At 40.5% G+C, this 19631-nt stretch overlaps 2 protein-coding genes across 7 annotated transcripts in view; one reads left to right on the top strand and one right to left on the bottom strand.

Annotated features, from left to right (window-relative positions):
* Window positions 1-7288, bottom strand: part of KCTD19 (potassium channel tetramerization domain containing 19) — a 32303-nt gene extending 25015 nt beyond the window's left edge. For 3 of the 4 annotated variants that reach the window (XM_027119601.1, XM_027119599.1, XM_027119602.1), the window contains exons 1-2: window positions 7211-7288; window positions 1831-2127 (exon numbers count right to left, since the gene is read on the bottom strand). In XM_027119601.1, the coding sequence (XP_026975402.1) occupies window positions 1831-2127; window positions 7211-7213 (300 nt within the window). In that variant the 5' untranslated portion in view covers window positions 7214-7288. Of the gene's footprint in view, window positions 1-1830; window positions 2128-7159 lie in introns of all 4 variants that reach the window. The other variant, XM_027119600.1, reaches the window with a different exon arrangement.
* An 11897-nt stretch (window positions 7289-19185) lies between these two features.
* The window catches only part of LRRC36 (leucine rich repeat containing 36), a 34499-nt gene continuing 34053 nt past the window's right edge, over window positions 19186-19631 (top strand). For all 3 annotated transcript variants that reach the window (XM_027119590.1, XM_027119589.1, XM_027119591.1), the window contains exon 1: window positions 19186-19310. In XM_027119590.1, coding sequence (XP_026975391.1) covers window positions 19186-19310 — 125 coding nt within the window. The remainder of the gene's footprint in view (window positions 19311-19631) is intronic.

Here is a 19631-nt window from a genome sequence, read left to right as displayed (position 1 = left end):
ACAACTTGGAACTTTGGAATTGGACCAATTCATTGGCTTCTGAGTTGTTATCTCCCATTTAGAAGTTGCTTCCCAAATATATTTTGTTTCAATTTGGGAAGTAAGGACATCAAAGGAATTAAAGGGCTGATAAACTGTATAATAGGCTTGTGCTCTTTAAAATTGTTCTTCAAAAAATTGCCTTGATCTCTTTGATTTTCTGCAAGTGACTCCCTCCTTTTCCCCACAAAATGGTGCTTTGGTATAGAATCATTAGCAATCTTGGGAATTCCCTGGCAGTCCAGTGGTAAGGACTCCGCGTTTCCACTGCCAGAGGCCCAGGTTCGATCCCTGGTCGGTAAACAAGCCGTGTGGTGCAACCGCCCCCCCACAAAAATCAGCAGCCATCTTGACAATCTGGGCTGTTTAAGTGATTTAGAAGCCAATTGTAAGCAATTCTAGTACTCAGTTCCTGGGATAGTTGAAAAAATTTTTATTTCAGGTAGGTAACTTTAAAAAAAATAAAAAGAAAAGAATATACGACAACTTGCACTGGAGTATGTTAAAGATTTTGATTTACAAATGTATAATACCTTTTAAGAGAAAACACTGATTTTGTAAACAGTGTCCATAAAAACATGCATTATGAAATGTTCTCATTCCCATATGACCCAGATATGCATGGTCTACCTCAATTCTCTTCTTTGAGGTGTTGGAGAGGCATAGTTCGTAGTGCACTGAGCTGCACTGTGGCTTGTCAGTCAGCGCTCGTGAAGACAGAATAAACAACACCTTGTCCAGACAGTAGGATTAACATGGAGCATGGCCAATGGTCCTTCCCAGTCATAATATTTAGTTCTTCCAGGTTAAAAAAATATCATTGTTCAAAAACTAAGAATAAACTAATTAAGATAAACCACAGAAATGATTTCTGTAGTCTGGAGAAAAATTAGGAAAGAAGGTAATGTTCTTCAGTGACACTATGATGGTTTAAAAGTAAAAGTATTTAAAGCTCTTACACCGAGAAAAGAAGTCTTGGAAAACAGAGAAGTGAAGACAAATGAAAGATTCTGCAGTTTGGAGGACGTTTTACTTTGCTGTAAGTGAACACTGTGTACCTAACAGGCACAGTGAGAAGTGATGTCCTTTTTTTAAAAATTAATTAATTAATTATTTTTTGGCTGCATTGGGTCTTCGTTGCTGCGCACGGGCTTTCTCTAGTTGCGGCGAGTAGGCTTCTCATTGTGGTGGCTTCTCTTGTTCTGAAGCACGGGCTCTAGGCACATGGGCTCAGTAGTTGTGGCTCTCGGGCTCTAGAGCGCAGGCTCAGCAGTTGTGGCACACAGGCTTAGTTGCTCCGCGGCATGTGGGATCTTCCCGGAACAGGGATCGAACACATGTCCCCTGCATTGGCAGGAGGATTCTTAACCACTGGGCCACCAGGGAAGTCCCGAGAAGTAATGTTCTTGACAAGTCTTTTAGATTTTAAATCTCAGACACAGTGTATGTAGAAAATCCTACAATTTCTAGTGTTTCCACCTTTTAAAATTCAACAACAAAAGAAAGAAGAAGCTTAAGCTAGGATTTCCAAGAGTCAAGAACACCCTTTCAGGCCGTGGAAAGTCCTATCCTGGGTCTGTGGTGGCTGCTGGCATAGATAAGGCACAGTCAGGATGAAATCCTTTATTCAGAACATGCATTTCTAGTGTACCGTTTATTACCTTATCTAACTCATCACACTTCCTCATTAAGAGGATCATCTCAGCAACGAATATATAAAAGGACACAATATTTTAGTGATGTAAGGCCTATGTTACTGATCACCACTCCTGGAAGACAAGAGTATCTTACCTGCAGCAAAGGCATCAGCTGCAAAGCCAGTGCTTGCTCATAGAGCAAGTTCAGTTCTGCACAACTGGAGAAGGAGAGTTTGGAGGTGTAGAGGTAATAATGCACATGCCTGAATGTGGAACCATCTCTGTCAATGAACAGCCTCTGGCTTTCCGAAGAGGTCAACGCTGAAGCCTCCTTCCATAACAGGGAGTCTGGGAACTGAGCGAGTTTGCTTCTGGGAACTGAGAAATGCCAGCCCCCGACATTGAAATGAAACAAATCCTCTGCTGATTCATGAGGCATACCAGGCTCCTCCTAAAGGGAAAATGAAAAGAGATCTATGCAATAAAAGGAAATAAAAAGCATCCATATTGGAAAGGAAGAAGTAAAATTATTTCTATTTGTAGATGATGTGATCTTGCATAAAGAAAATCCTGAGGAATTCACTATTAAATTATTAGAAATGAGTTCAAGAAGGTTGAAGGGTACAGATCAATATAAAAAATCAACTGTATTTTTATACACTAGCAATGAACAACACAAAAATGAAATTAAGAAAACAATTCCATTCACAATAGTATCAAAAAGAACAAAGTAATTAAGAATTCAGAAGACAATACTGTTATGGTAGCAATACTCTTCAAATTGATCTATTGTACAATTGAACACAATCCCTATGAAAATTCCAACTGCTTTTTTTTCTTTTGCAAAAATTGACAAGCTGATGTTAAAATTCATATGGAAATACAAGGGACCCAGAATAATCAAAACAATCTTGAAAAAGGAGAATGAAATTTGAGGATTCACACTTCACACTTTCAAAACATACTACAAGAACAAACAAAAAAAACAAAGCAAAAACATACTACAGTAATCAAGATGGTGTGCTACTGCACAAGGACAGACATTTGAATAACTGAAATGGAATTAAGAGTCCAGAAATAAACCATTGCATTTATGGTTAATTAATTTTGACAAGAGAGCCAAGAAAAGACAATGGGTAAAGAAGAGCCTTTTCAAAAACTGGTGCTGGAACAACTGGACATCCACATGCAAAAAAAAAAAAAAAAAAAGTTGGATTCCTACCCCACACCATACAAAAAATTAACACCAAATGGATCATAAACCTAAAAATAAGAGGTAAAGATACAAAACCCTTAAAAGAAAACAAAATCTTCATGACCTTGGATTATGCAATGCCTTCTTAGATAAGATACAAAAAGCAAAAGTGAAATAAATAAATAAACAAACCAATAAATAAATAAAACTTCATCAAAAGTAAAAACATTTGTGCTTCAAAAGACATCATCAGAAAGTAAAAAGACAACACATATAATGGAACAAATCATCTATCTGATAAAGAATCTGTACTTAGACTATGTAAAAAGAACATTTACTACTCAATAATAGAAAGACAAATAACCAAATTTAAAAGTGGGTTAAGAATCTAAATAGACATTTCTTCAAAGAAGATTCACAAATGGCCAATAGCACATGAAAACATACTTAGCCTCATTAGTCATTAGGGAAATGCAAAGCAAAACTCACAATGAGATACCATTTAACACCCACTAGGATGACCTGAATCAAAATAATAGATAATGGGCTTTCCTGGTGGCACAGTGGTTGAGAGTCCGCCTGCCAATGCAGGGGACACGGGTTCATGCCCCGGTCCGGGAAGATCCCACATGCCGCGGAGCGGCTAGGCCTGTGAGCCATGCCGCTGAGCCTGCGCGTCCAGAGTCTGTGCTCCACAACGGGAGAGGCCACAACAGTGAGAGGCCCGCGTAGCGCAAAAAAAAAAAAAAAAAAAGATAATAACAAGTGTTGACAAAGACTGGAGAAATTAGAAATCTCATACACTGCTGATGGGAGTGTAAAATGGTGCAGCTGCTCTGCAAAACAGTTCAGTGGTTCCTCAAAACATTAAACACAGAGTTCTTACATGGTTCGCAAATCCACTTCCAGAGATAAGTGCAAGAGGAATGAAAACCTATGACCAAACAAAATTTGCAGGCAAATTTGCAAGCAAAATCTGCAGGCATTCATAGAAGAATTATTTATAATAGCCCAAAAGTAGAAACAACCAAAATGTCCATCAGCTGATGAACTAGTAAACAAACTGTAATGTATTCATACAATGCAATGCTATTTGTCAATAAAAAGGAATGAAGTACTGATACATGTTAGAACATAGACGAAACCTTGAAACATTATGCAAAGTGAAAGAAGCCAGATGCTAAAGACCACATATTATTCCATCTATATGTAATGTGCAGAATAGGCAAATTTAGAGAGAGAGAGAATAGATTAGTGGTTGCCTAGGGCTGGGGAGGTTGGAGGGGAAATGGAAAATGACTAGTAATACGTATGGAATTTCTCTTTGGGATGATGGAAATGTTCTAAAATTGATTGTGGTGATGGCTGCACAGCTCTGTGACCATACTAAAAACCACTGAATAGTACACTTTAAAATAGTAAATTGAAAGGTATGTGAATTATATCTTAATAAAGCTCTTTTTGAAAGAGTTATGATGAGGTGCTCCCCTCCCCACTGACTATGTCAGGGCTCTTTTGGAATCATACCTGCAGAGACATTACATTATTAAGGCCATGGCAGGATGGCTGAATGCTGTGGGTTCCTTTTTATATATACAAAGCAGCAAAGATCATTAACCTTCCTCAGTTCATTGTTAAAAGTTGAAGGTTATCTATTCATAAACAAATTGTCCATTTTGCTTCAAGATGACCTAACTTATCAACACTATAAAAAAGCAGAAAGCCATCAAACATACAAACAATCTGTATCAGACCTTAAAAAAAAAAAACACTCAAGTAAAGCAGAAACTAACACACCATTGTAAAGCAATTATACTCCAATAAAGATGTAAAAAAAAAACCAAACCATATTCTGGTCACTAGAGATGATCATGTGGCCTATTGTTATAATAAATTATATTAATAGACAAAAAAAACACTCAAGGAGCACTACTCTTATAAAAAATTTAGAGTTGTAAATAGTATGTAACATTTTACCTAAAAAAGAACCATAAAACAATACTGAATTTGTGAAAATAAAGGGAAGCCTCACTAAAATGGAGTCAGGAGGCCAGAAGAGGGAGCTCTCACACACATGCCACTCAAGGTCAATAAAAGATCCAACGGAAGAGACATAACTCAAAGCTCCAGCAGGAGGTGATACTACCTTACTATTGGCCAGCAGGAGGAAGAAAGATTTTCTCCTTGCCTGGCACAACTCAGCCAATGAAAAGTCACTATACTTCAAACTCCCAGTTTCCTCCAATGGATTTTTTGGTTTATAACAGCCCCTCCCAACTTCCCCTTCTCCCTATAAAAGAGTTTCCTCTTTTGCTTTACCCGACTTGCATGTGGTTCACCCTGGTTGCATGTCCTGAGTTGCAGTTCTTTACTGCTCCCAAACAAACCTGTTTTGCTGGTAAAAAAATAACTGATGGTTTTAGGTTAAAAATTCTAGGTAAACATTATGCATGCTGAAGTGATTGGGGTGCAATGTACCAATATTTGTAACTTATTTTAAAATTTATCAAAAGCTAAGATGAATTGATAGAAGGATGGATAGAGGATATGTAATTAAACAATTACAGCAAAATGTTCATTGTAGAATCTAGGTGGTGGGTATATAGTTTCACCGTAAAATTCTCCCAAAATTTCTGAATGTTTCAAAATTTGTATTAAAATGTTGGTGGGGGGAAAAAACGTTAAAATAAGAGGTGGTTTCTCAAGGCAGGAAAAGCCCACTTCTCCAACAGAAATCTGCATCTCCTATTTTGACAGCTGAGTTAGGAAAATAAATGCATGCAATAAAGAAGGGGGTGGGGTTCTCTTCTAACAAGCCTTGTTGATATATTCAGATATAAAGAAAAACAATTATACATGGCTCGTTTGAGGCTAGAAGAATTAAAAGGGACATGAAGAGAAAGATTACAAACTGTAATGGTGTCACGACTCACAGAAGCAGAGCTGGAAAAGCCAATCTAGTGAGCTAATCAAAGCTTTTAAGTCCTGGCCTTTCTAAACATAGGTAAGGCTGAACATGACAAGCTGAGGGTAACTAAGGACCCCACCTAGACCAGAAAGCATAAATATGCAAGGACTCTTGATTTTGCTTTCTATTTTCCTTAAAGGTGACAGGCTGGTTGAGAGCTCAGTGAAAGTGTCCCAAGTGTGCATATTTTGGGTGCCAAATAAAACCTGCTCCTTGAAGGTGAGCCACAGTTCTGGTCTCAGTTCCTCTTTAAAGATAGGGTATGGCAAGAGGTCTTGCCACAGAGTTTGCCTCCTTCTTACAGGTACATGGCCCATCCACAGGTGGGCTCTCAAGAGAAGCCTGCTGGAGGGAGGGTTGGGGTTAAGGATGTGGTTATGCTTTCCAGAGTTTTCTTCCCAAAGACTGCTCAGGAGATGGTTAGTGCAGAACTACCCCGGCCTGGGAAGAGCCCTCAGTCACAGGCTGGGGGCCTGTAGTACTTGAAGGACAAAAGGCTTCTTGCCAGATTGACTGCAGGAAATGGGGTAGCCCCAGCATAGTCATCCGACCGCATCCCAAAGGGTATCTCTCTTTTCCACGCTGAGCCCTCTCTCCCAGAGGAGCTCCTTTCAAATCAGTTTCTAGAACTAGAACTGCCTCATGCTCTAAAGACAGGACCTCGGGCTTCCCTGGTGGTGCAGTGGTTAAGAATCCGCCTGCCGATGCAGGGGACACGGGTTCGAGCCCTGGTCTGGGAAGATCCCACATGCCGCGGAGCAACTAGGCCCGTGAGCCACAACTACTGAGCCTGCGCGTCTGGAGCCTGTGCTCCGCAACGAGAGGCCGCGATAGTGAGAGGCCCGCGCACTGCGATGAAGAGTGGCCCTCGCTTGCCGCAACTAGAGAAAGCCCTCGCACAGCAACGAACACCCAACACAGCCAAAAATAAATAAAATTTAAAAAAAAAAAAAAAAGACAGGACCTCAACTCCTCAGAGACAACGTTTTATATCTGGAGCTTCCCATCATGCCTCAGAGAGCTGCCCTCCAACCCAATCCTTCAGATCCCCCCACACCCACCACGGTCACTCTCCCGCCCACCGCCTTGCCTCAGAGACAACATTCCCAAGAACTAGAGATATGGAGACCACCGCGTCAGAAGCACACTCCCACCCTTCAGACCTGGCGTCCCCCACACCCTCAGAGCTATATAACACTTCAACTCTCTTCTGACTCCTCAGAACTAGCCCCCAAACCCTTCAAAGCTGGGGCTATATCCACCCCGTGTCCCAGAGTCAGGTTCCTAACCCCACAGCCCTAATCCTCCGCCACATCTCACCCATTCGCAGTTTTAGCGGTTTTGGGGCTCCCGCCAGGGCGGGCTCCATACCATGGTCTAGGGTCCTGAGGCGGGTGGGCAGGAGCGTGACCCGGGCAATAACGGCCCCCGGAAGCGCGGCGGCGCGCGGGGCAGGGCGGGGCCTGGAAGCGTGGGGCGGGGCTTGGAGCGCGCCGGGCGGCCTCGCGGGCGGTGACAGGTGAGCGGCGGAGTGGGGCAGGTGGGCGGGAATGGCGGAGCAGTGGGAGCTGGACGAGGAGGGCATCCGCCGCTTGGGGGCGCTGACCCTGGAGCAATCCGGTAGGGCCAGGCCGGGAGGGCCTGGATCGGGAGCTTGGGGTTAGAGGCTGAGGGGAGAAAACAGGGGGAGGCAGAGGAATATGAGGTAGATGGCGGGGAACGGCGGTGGAGGAGCGATCTCTGAGGCGGAGGAGGGCTTACTGAAGCGGAAGGGTTACAGTGAAGTAGAGGTGAAGGAACTGAAGTAACTGGGGAGTCTGGGGCGGAGGGCGAGAAATTGAGGGAGAGAAGCCGAGTCTAAAATGGAAAAGGAGAAACAAGGTTACGCGGACCCTGAGGCCAGGAACACAGAACTGGACAGTATGAACTAGTGGAAGGAAAATGAGCCCCAAGAGGGGCATTGGCGGGAGAAGGGAAGCGCGGTGAGAAGGGCTTTTGAGGTCGGGGTGCTATTGAGGAGCCACAAAGGGCGTTAATTTTGGCAGTTTTGGAAACTAACGACCCAGGAGGGCTTTTCCTGGTTGGGGTGAAATGGGAAAGGATGTTCCTTCATCAGCCCCTCTCTTCGTCCAGTCTTCACCTCGAGAACTTGGCGATTCATTTGATCCATCTGGATGCGTAGCCTCCTTATGAGACTCAGAAAGGGGTCTGATGTAAAAGGAATAGCAGCTGATCTCTCGAGGCGTTTAGATCAGTACCTTGACTTCGTCCTAGAGGTAAAACGGGCGGAATGACTGCTGACCCCACCTCTGACCTGGGGTCTGACTCACACAGCTTGCTTTCTAAGTTTTTAAGGAGTAGAAATGTTGGGAAAATTATCAGCGTTCCTGATTCAACTTTTAGCCTTCCTAAATTCACTGCATCGTAATGGCAGGCCCTGTGTTAAATGCTTTCCCTGCATTATTTAATCCCCATAACAAGCCTGTGAAGCAGATGCTGTTACTGTTCCTATTTTACAGTTGAGGAAAATTGGGTTTAGACTCTTGCCCGAAGCCGCACAGCCGTAAGTAATGCAGCCAGAGTTTATTAACCCAGGACTCTGATTCCAGAGCCTGCGCTCTAACCGTAACAAAGTTACCTTTCTTCCTCTAGTACTTTTTATTTGTGAGATATGCAATAACTTGGTTTTATTTTATTTAACTTATTTGTTATTTAAAATTTATCAAAATTAATACATGCTGGTAACAGTCAAACACTACATGAGTGAGCAAAGAGGGTATTAATCGGTCCTTCTTCTGGAAATCCTCCACCCCACCCCAAAGATAATGGTTTGGTGTGCATATAGATAGATTGATGTAGATATTTCAGGTTTTTCTTTTCCAAACTATTAATACTTTGAGCTCCCCTAATTTACAGGTTATCTAAGAAAAGCATCATTGGCTTGACATACTGGTGTACCTTTCTTTTCTTTTTTCCTTCTTTTTTAAAAATTTATTCAATTTGATTTGGGGGGGCACATACCCCTTCCATTTTCCAGCTAGAATAATATGTGGCAGGATTTTTTTTTTTTGCTTGTTAGCTTGTTTTTATTACATGTGAATAACAAAATTGTGCTCATTCTGACAATTCAAATGATAACAAAAGTATCTAAAGTAAAAGAATATTCTTCCCTCTCCTTTTCTGTTGCTTATACAAACATATATACATAGGTATCCTTTTTTATTTTTTTAAGGAATAGAGCATATATACTATTTGGCAAGTTGCTTTTTTTACTTACCAATAAAACATGGATACTTTTCTTTCCTCCCTTCCTTCCTTCTTTCTTTCTTTCTTTCTATCCTTCCGCCACGTGGCTTGCACATCTTCATTCCCCAACGAGGGATTGAACCCAGGCCCTGGGCAGTGAGCGAGCAGAGTCCTAACCCCTGGATGGCCAGGGAATTCCCAAAACATGGATACTTTTCAGTTAAATGGATGTGCTGGTATATGCATTCTAAAATTCTTCTATATAAAATCACTGTGGTCACCTTGGGGGAGAGAGGCTTTTACTTTTATTCTGTACTTTTCTGTACTGTTAGAATTTTCTGGCTGTGTAATAAGCATTACTTTCTTTTTAATATCCAAAGGGATAATCTTGGTGGTACAATTATAGACCTTTTCTGTATGTTTGTTTTCTTTGTTATATTTCTCTGTACTAAAAATTTCTAATAAATATTTATCCTTTGTCATGCAGAAATTTTTCATCTTAAGGTAGTCAAGTTTATTTTTCCTTATGATGTGTGATTTTTGTGTCTTATTTATGAAGTTTTCCCCTACACTGATGTAATAGGGTCCTCCATTTTTTTTCTAAAAATTCTGCAACTTTGCTTTTCACATTATGTCTAATCTATCCAGGGGCTTCCCTGGTGGCTCAGTGGTTAAGAATCCGCCTGCTCATGCAGGGGACACGGGCCCAAGCCCTGGTAGGGGAAGATCCCACATGCCGCGGAGCAGCTAAGCCTGTGCGCCACAACTACTGAAGCCCACACACCTAGAGCCCGTGCTCCACAACAAGAGAAGCCACCACAATGAGAAGCCCGCGCACCGCAATGAAGGGTAGCCCCCGCTCCCCGCAACTAGAGAAAGCCTGAGCGCAGCAATGAAGACCCAACGAAGCCAAAAAATAAATAAATTAATTAATTAATTAACTATGATCTGTTTCGTTTGATATCTGGAAACAATGGATTCCAAATTTAAAAAAAATCTAATCTATTTGGAGTTTATTTTTATATATGATATGTGATATAATATAATTGTACTTTTCTATGCTAATAGCCAGTTTTCCCAGAACCTATTTTGTAGTGTTATCTCTGCTATATTCCAAGTCACTTTATAAATATGGGTCTGTTTCTGGGTTTTCTGTTCTGTTCCATTGTTCAGTTTATCTACTTCTGCACCAATATCAGACTTTTGTAATTACCATGGCTTAACAGTAAATCTTTTTAATTAATTAACTTATTTTTGGCTGCTTTGAGTCTTCGTTGCTGCACGTGGGCTTTCTCTAGTTATGGCAAGCGGGGGCTACTCTTCATTGAGGTGACTTCTCTTGTTGCAGAGCAGGGGCTCCAGAGCACAGGCTCAGTAGCTCCGCGGCATGTAGGATCTTCCCCCACCAGAGCTCGATCCCGTGGACCCTGCATTGCCAGGCAGATTCTTAACCACTGCACCACAAGGGAAGTCCCTGGAACTCTTTTTTAAAAATCACATATAAAACCTAAAAATACTTAACAGTAATTTCTTAATATTATCAAATATCCAATTAGTTTTCTAATTTCCCCACTGTCCTATACAGTTTTTCTTTTTTTTTTTAATTTTTGGAATCAGGATCTATGTAAGGTCTATTGCAATTGGTTGATATTTACCTTAAATCTTAGTTGATCTACAGGTTCTTCCCATTATTTTTCTTGTATTTTCTATTGTTTTTGAAGAAACTAGTCATGTCCTGAATAATTTCTTACAATCTGGATTTTGCTCACTACATTCCTAGGATGTTTAACATTTACCTCTGTTCCTTGTATTTCCTATGAATTGGTAGTTAGATAAGGCTTGATCACATTCAGGTTTGATTTTTATTTTATTTTTGGCTGCGTTGGGTCTTCATTGCTGTGCACAGGCTTTCTCTAGTTGTGGTGAGGGGAGGCTACTCTTCATTGAGGTGTGCGGGCTTCTCACTGCAGTGGCTTCCCTTGTTGCAGAGCATGGGCTCTGGACACGTGGGCTTCAGTAGTTGCAGCACACGGGCTCAGTTAGTTGTGGCTCGTGGGCTCTAGAGCACAGGCTCAATAGTTGTGGTGAAAGGGCTTAGTTGCTCCTCAGCATGTGGGATCTTCCAGGACCAGGGATCGAACCCGTGTCTCCTGCACTGGCGGGCGGATTCTTAACCACTGCGCAACCCGGGAAGTCCCTGTTTTTTTGGGTTTTTTTGCAAGACCACTTCATAAGTGGTGGTGTATACTTCCATCAGGAAGTATATAACATCTGGTGTTCTTTTTGTGATATTATCATTGAATATGATTGCCTAGGATCCATTAATTCATTCGGGATTGCAAAATGATAATTTTAAAATTCTTTAGTATTTGTTAGTTGTAATACTTATATAAAAAGATATTTCCTCATGCCAACTATTTGGTTATCCTGAGGCACAGTTTGTACAGGAAAGAAAGGATAAAAGAGTTCCCATATACTCTTCCCCCCATCACACCTCCCCCATATCCCCTCTCAGTTTTCCTATTATTAATATCTTGCATTCACATGGTACATTTGTTATGGTTGTTGAACCAATAATAATACGTTATTATTAACTAAAGTCGATAGTTTACATTAGGGTTCACTCTTTGTGTTGTACAGTTCTGGGGGTTTTGACAAATGTATAGTCATGTGTCCACCATTACAGTATCAACAGAACAGTTTCACTGCCCTAAAAGTCCCCAGTGCTCCACCTATTCTTCCATTCCTCACCACTGAACCCCTGGAAACCACTGACCTTTTTCCTGTTGCCTTTTTCAGAATGTCATATAGTTGTAATCATACAGTATGTAACCTCTGGCAACCACTGATTCTTTAAAAAAATTTTTTTTAATCTTTTAATTGAGATATAATTGACATATAACATTAACTTAGTTTCAGGCATACAGTATAATGGTTCGATGTTTGTATACATTGCAAAATGATCACTGCAGGGGCTTCCCTGGTGGTGCAGTGGTTGAGGGTCCGCCTGCCGATGCAGGGGACACGGGTTCGTGCCCCGGTCCGGGAGGATCCCACATGCCACGGAGCGGTTGGGCCCATGAGCCATGGCCGCTGAGCCTGCGCATCCGGAGCCTGTGCTCCGCAACGGGAGAGGCCACAACAGTGAGAGGCCCGCGTACCGCAAAAAAAAAAAAAAAAATCCATTGGTAATCTTGCATTTATTTTTATTTTTTTTAATTTTTGGCTGCGTCGGGTCTTGCAGCACACAGGATCTTTCCTTGTGGCACACAGGCTTCTCTCTAGTTGCAATGCACAGACTGCAGAGCGTTTGACCCCTTAGTTTGCGGCACACGGGCTCTCTAGTTGAGGTACACGTGCTCAGTAGTTGTGGCGAGGGCTTAGTTGCCCCGTGGCACGTGGGATCCTAGTTCCCCGACCAGGTATCAAACCTGCGTCCCCTGAATTAGAAGGCGGACTCAATCACTGGACCACCAGGGAATTCCCCAGGTAATTTTGCATTTAAACAGATCTTTTACCCGTGTATGATTTTGTAATAACATCAGGCATCCGTCATTTGAAAAATATTAACTCACTGAGTTATGTCTGTCTTCCAAATACTGGCAAAGTTCATTTTGTAACATTAAAAAATCATGTTTGTTAGTATCATCACAAATCTCATCAGAGATATCTTTAGGTTTTGGAATCTATCAAGTTTATGATGGCAAATACAAGTTTATCAAAATTCTAATTTCAGCTTGGAAGCTCATATGTTATAATTGACAACAGTTGCTGTCACTTGTTTTCCTGAAGTGACAGCCTCACTTTATTTTCAAGAAAATGTCTGCCAACTATTCAAGTCTGAATAACCATAGTATGTCAGATTTTTCAGGTAAAAATGGTGTTCTAAAAAAAAAAGGGGGGGTGTTAGTTAAGCTGGCATCTCAAAATCCACACAAGTGTTTTCCCTCAAGGCACCCACCATACTTCAGTATTAAGCAGAAGTACTTCATGCGTACTTCCTGTTTGGTCACACAATATAAAAAAGACATACTCAAGCGTCAAGATTTACGAAAATTAACCATTTTTATTGCTTTTTCAAGGGCATTCTTAAGAGAAAGTGGCTTTTTTTTTTAACTGCAAGCATACAATGGTGACGAATACAATGACTAAGAATGAAGTTTGATGCCACTGCCTTGACTCATCCTAAGGCCTCAGTAGTTTTTGCTTTTACACCATACGTGCAAATGTCAACACAGCAAAAAGAGCTATTAATGTTCTAATATTATTATGAAAATAATTTTTAAAAATAGTTTTGATTTTGTGGACCCCTGTACATGTCTCAGGGACCTCCAGGGGTCTAGGGAGCATGTTTTGAGAACTGTTATATTTTGTTATGACATCTTTTAGCTTTTGAAATTTGTTTTGAAATACTAAGTTAAAATTTTCATTTGTTTTGTGGATGTATCTTTTTGGAGTGCTTTCATTCTTTAAGGATGCTATTCTGCTCTTTTTTCTTTTTTGTTTTAATAACCTCATATAAAATATGACTGTAAACCTTTTCTGTGTCTCTTTGTTAAAGTGCATTACGTTTTCTATACTTTTAGATGGGAAGAGTGGGCCAGAATAGCTTTCCTAGTTTCAAGGTTTTGGAGCTCCCTCTTCTGTTGTGTTCACAAAGTACTAAAAATAGGGCTTTAAGTTTGCGGAGAACTGCCATCTCTGCCTCCCTCCCTGACTTGTATCTGGACCTTCTCTTTCTTTTGAACCTATTGTCTCTATCCCCTTCAATGTGGATTCTACTCCCACTGATTTCTCTCAGGGATGAGGCTTGCCTTGAAAGGGATCTTCAGTTTCATACTTTTTATAGTTTATAGGTCCTAGACTGCTCCAGACTGCTCCAGCACCTTAAGAGCTTATTTCAATGCAATCCCCTGGCAGTCACCTGCAAATGGGATTCTGCAGAAACTCCTTCCAGTTTTGGTTGCTGTTCTCATTTTGGCCCGCCACACTTGCCAGTGAGCTCCTATTGGCAGTTTTGAGATTCTCCTCTTTTCAGTGCTGTTAGAAGTCTAGTTGACATATATGTATGCATGTACATATGTATGTGTGTATATACATATATATATATACACATATACCCACATACCTACACACACACACACATATATATTCTTTAAAACACAATCACACACCCAGACACAGAGTCATACTTTTCCCTCACTTAATGTCTTGGAGATCTTTCCATATGAGCATCTACAAATCTACCTCATTCTTTTTAATGACTGCATAACAATAATTAACATGTATATAGCACCATGTGTCAGGCACTATTCTAAGTTTTGTATACATACACATATATATGTATATATCTTTATATACACACATATATATATATATTCATTTAATCCCTACAACATCTTGTGAGGTAAGTACTATTATCTCCATTTTACAGATAAGGAAACTGATGCACAGAGAAGTTAAGTGACTTGTACAAGGTCACAGATCTAGTACATTGTCCATTGTATCAATGAACTGCTGCTTAGGCCATCTAGTTCTACTCTTCTCCTGATGGGCTCTTTGACAGTTTTCTTTTTCTCCTTTTCCTCCCTCCCTCCCTCCCTTCCTTCCTCCTAAAACTTTCCTGTGATTGACATCCTTCTGGTCTACATTATATATCCTGGCAAAATGTTGTGAGTATTATCTATAGGGCTAAATCCTCGCAGTGGGATTGCTGAATTTGTTTGTTTTGAGAACTTTTGGAGACTTTTACTACATCCTTCAGGGTAATTAGAGAACTCAAGGGTTCTGTAAAACCAAGGCTTGGCGTCACTGCGTAAGACCATATTGATGCTTTTTTTGCGCGGGCCTCTCACTGTTGTGGCCTCTCCCGTTGCGGAGCACAGGCTCCGGATGCACAGGCTCCGGATGCACAGGCTCAGCGGCCATGGCTCACGGGCCCAGCCGCTCCATGGCATGTGGGATCTTCCCGGACCCATGTCCCCTGCATCGTCAGGCGGACTCTCAACCACTGCGCCACCAGGGAAGCCCCATACTGATGCTTTTAAAAGGATGATCTGATCTTCTTATGAGCCTTGAATGTAGGATCTTTCACAGATGAGATACGGGAGGAAGGAAGGCCTGTTTTCAGTGACTCTGCTCTTTATCCAAGCCGAGATCATAATATATCTACTGATGATCTCTTTTCAGAACTGGTGGAGTCTCTTTCATTGCAGGGATCTTACGCTGGAAAAATCCATTCCATTGGTGATGCCTTCAGAAATTTTAAAAGTCTCCGATCCTTAGATTTATCAAGAAATTTGATCACTAGCCTGAAGGTAAGTTCTACATTCTATGACCAGTCAGTTTATTTTTTTGATGGGAAGAAATAAAAGGTAGATAATATCAGCCTGGGGAATATAGCATCTTCCTTTTAAATGTTTCCAAACTAAATTTTACTATTCACTGTGAAATTCTTTTATGTTTGACATTTTTTTATTATAAGATATTGGGAAAAAATTCCTTTTATACTGAGAGAAAACTATATTAAACTATCACTGCTTAGGGCAATAGTACAATTTTTAATGTGTGTTAAAAAAATTATGAGGAGCACTGTTAAAAGTACAGATTCTTGGGAATTCCCTGGTGGTCCAGCAATTAGGACTCTGCTTTCACTGCTGAGGGCTCAGGTTCAATCCCTGGTCAGGGAACTAAGATTCTACAAGCCATGCGGCATGGCCAAAAAAAAATAATAATAATAAATAAATATATAATAATAATAAAAGTACAGAGTCTTAGTCCCTATTCCGAGAGAGACTCTAAGTTAATAAATCTGTGGTGGGTCCAGGGCATTCCCAGGGGATTCTGATGATGTTGGTGCATGGCCTAAGTTGCTACTGTGAGTTTTTTCTAGGAGGGGGAGGAGATGATGGTCTTAAAAACAAAAATTTCCATGCCAGGAGGTGGTGGTGCAGAGGGCAGTTTAGGAAAGTAGGTGGGAGCATGCTTAAGCAGAAAGTGTGAGGATTAGCAAACACACAGAAAGAGCTCTACAAATATAAATGCCCACACACACAGAGATGGAAGTTTTATTTTCTTTGCATAGACCCCCAAATGGTATTTCTTCCACTGTTCCCTTTTTGCCCAGCTATGGGGCTGTCTTGATAAAGCCCTTCTGTGCAAGACTGAAGGTGAAAGACAGATTCTATCCAGGATTGGTTAATGATCTGGATTATTCCTCCAGTTTTGCATTTCTTAGGGGAAACTTGTTCAACAATACAAATTAGACCCAATCTCAAGGTCTAAAACTAAGGGCCCCAAAAGAAGAAATCCAAGCTAGATCAAATTTCCTACTAGGATTCTAAAAGCAGAAATTCCAAGTTGAACTAGGTCTTTAGACTCTTTGATAACAGCCCTTTGTATTTGGCCCACAAATTTCAGAAAGTATTAGTACAGAGTTATTTAGGTCTCCTCTTCTCATATGTATTTTTATCTGATTGCTCTTTTCAGACTAAAAAAAATTGAGTGAACATTGCTGTCATTTGCTTTTTTACTCTCTTTTGTTCCATTTCTGTAAATTGGCTGAAAACTGTTGTGAAGATTAATCAAATTAGCACGTGTAATCAAATATTACATATATAAGGCTCCTGTAGTGTTTGGCATATAGGAAGTACTTAATAAACGTTAGTTTTACAAATTTTTTTGCATCTATGATTTATCTGCATGTATTCATCTCTAGCAGTTCTGAATCATTTTGCTTAATTTTCCCAGGGGAGAAATGTTTTGTGTTTAGTTCTAGTGTAGCGTTGGGGAATACATGAATTTATGCCAACTGGGAAACATGAGAGGAGGATAAGAATTGTTTCCTTGACTTTTACAATGAGACATTAAAAGATTACTTGAGCTGGGACATCAGACACATTTAAAGACAGTCCTAATGGTGTACTGCCCTGAGAGTGAGGCCAAAAGCACTGATAAATATTCCCAACCATTGACCCTTTCACAATGTAGAAGTTAGTGGAACTGAAAAAAGCCAGAAAGAAATGCATCCAACTGTAAACAGTGTTCTATTCAGAAATGTTTTGAATATATCTTTGAGTTTTCTAAACTTCCTGCAGTTATAAAAAGGTTAATTTTAAATGAGAGGAGAATAAAAACATTATTTTATAAATACATGATGGAAAATAATTTAACCTTTCTGAAATAACTCTCAATGACAGAGTTCCTTTTATGGTAACCATTTTTACTACTAACAGTATGTGATTATACATATATGTACATGTTTTGAAATATTGTCCTTAAATTTAGTGTTGGGCACAAGCACCTAACTAGCCAAATACATGAAAATTAAACAATTATTTTCAATAGTAAGTTTTAGCAAAGGAGAAAAATTGTGGCTTTTCTTCTCCAGTGTCCCAGTTCTGATTGTACTGTTGCTAGAGAAGTGGGGGGAGGGGGGGTGGGGTTGCTAAGTCCACAGAAATAGAACAGAAGAAGGCAGAACATTTCTACCAAGGAGAACTGACTGATTGGAGGATGGGGAGCTTGTAGGGTGGCAGTAACTCTGAAGGGGGAAACAAGGACAAAAGGGGCTCTTGACTGGTCCAGGAGGGAAGACTTGGAGATCGCATTGTTTTGTTTTGCCATATGGTCCATTCACCCTAAAAGTGAGGTCTTGAGATATAAGAACATATACATACACACTTAATTTTTTTCCCTGCCGTTCTCCCCAGAACCATCTTTCTTTTGCCTCCCTCCCTCCCCTTTTAAATTGAGGTGCTCCTGGGGTCAGGAGAGTGGTTATAGCAAGGGTGAGAGAAGTGCAAAAGTGACTTGGCCTGGCTACCACTGAGAAGGATTGGATTGGGAGAGTGATGGGGGGCAACAAAAGTAGAGAACTGACCGCAGATATTTGGATGTCAGAGCTTATAAAGGAGGAAATGTATGATATCTATGAATTATTTAATGTATAGCACATCCAGTGCCCATGGGCTGCAGCATTCTTATTCTCAGGCAAGTAAATGGGAATTTCAACCCTGCCTTTCTCATGGGTGTCTCAGGTAACTGTTTAAGGATGGAAAGTAATAGTTGTATTTCCATCTTTATCTGTGAGATTCCTAGTGCTTCCCAATGTGCAGTTTCACAATGTAGTCTTTTCCTTGCAGGGCATCCAGTATTTATATTCACTCCAAGACCTGAATTTATATTATAACAACATTCCTTCCTTAGTGGAGGTGTCCCGCCTACAGCCTTTAACCTTCCTCAAAGAACTAGATTTGAGACTCAATCCAGTTGTCAGGAAAGATACAGATTATAGGCTCTTTGCTGTGTACACGCTACAAACTCTGGAGAAACTGGGTGAGACCCTCCTCCCCTGTTCTTTGCCCCAGAATCTTACTTTAAACCAGCTGCCTCCTAACCTTTTGGATGTTGGCCCAGAGTATGCACTGGCAGGATATATTTGTTTATTAGTCAATATTTATGTAACTCTTTTGTTTTGGCAGGATGTATGACGAGTCCTTTTATTGTTTATTGAATGACAATCTATGATTTTATCAGTTACTTCCAGCTTTAGTTTTCTTCGGTTGATGGTTTCACCACCACTTCCTCCCCAACAAAAAGTTTCCAGGTTGAGACTTATTTTTCCAGGTGCCCCAACTTTGTAACTGAATTAGCAATAGAAGACGAATACAACAACTCTTTGGGGCTTAGTTGTCAAGGAACAATAAATATTCCTTCAAATGAGTTAGTCTGTATTTCTTTATAATTTTATTGTCGAGTATACATTTCTTATTGATATAAACTTCTATGTTACATGCCCCTGGGAAAGTTATTATAGAGGAACTAAGAAAAGTCTTTCAGAAATGGTGTAACTTTCAGCTTTAAGATTAGGCCATTTGGATTGTTTGCTGCCCAAGCTGTACTTTGCTGCAGAGGTAGTTACACTTATGTGGCAGTTGTTGCTATGGTGTCCCTGTAGTCTCCCTGAGTTACTAGTGCTCCAGTGACAACATAATAGCATTATTCTGTGACCCATCTCTAACAAAAGATGAGACTGATCTTTAGTTTTTACTCTGTGAATATGCTTTTCTGACCCATAACTGTTTACTTCAAAAAGAAACATGCTCAGACCACGGTTTTTGCCTCTAGATGACCGAGCCATACGAGAAAGTGAGAGAAAGGCTGCCAAGCTGCATTTCAGTCAGTTGGGTAACAATGAAAATTTTCTTTTAGAGGTGGAAAAAAGGTAAGATTTTTTACAAAAATTTTTTTTAGTTTGGTTCTGGACAGAGAATAGTGAATTCCTGCTTAACTTTCTTCATTTTGCAGCAGAAATCTCTACAAGTTGTAAGAAGCCTCAGATCAGAAATGAAAGTATCTATGCAACATTTTGAGATTTATCTGGGGTGAGAATCTGGCCCTCAGTGGAACATTTCTGCTTTCTTGAACTATTGGGTCTTCTTTGGATATAATCGTTGTACATTCTCTAAAGTTGTTGTTCAAAGTTTATAGATAGGGATATTATGGTATTACTTATCATCCCCATAAGTGTATACCAACCCTTTCT

This window comes from Aethalodelphis obliquidens, unplaced genomic scaffold (genome assembly GCF_003676395.1).
Source record: "Aethalodelphis obliquidens isolate GAN/ISIS:26980383/991018 unplaced genomic scaffold, ASM367639v1 scaffold20, whole genome shotgun sequence".
NCBI classification, from domain to species: domain Eukaryota; kingdom Metazoa; phylum Chordata; class Mammalia; order Artiodactyla; family Delphinidae; genus Aethalodelphis; species Aethalodelphis obliquidens.
This window is presented reverse-complemented; position numbering and strand designations above follow the sequence as displayed.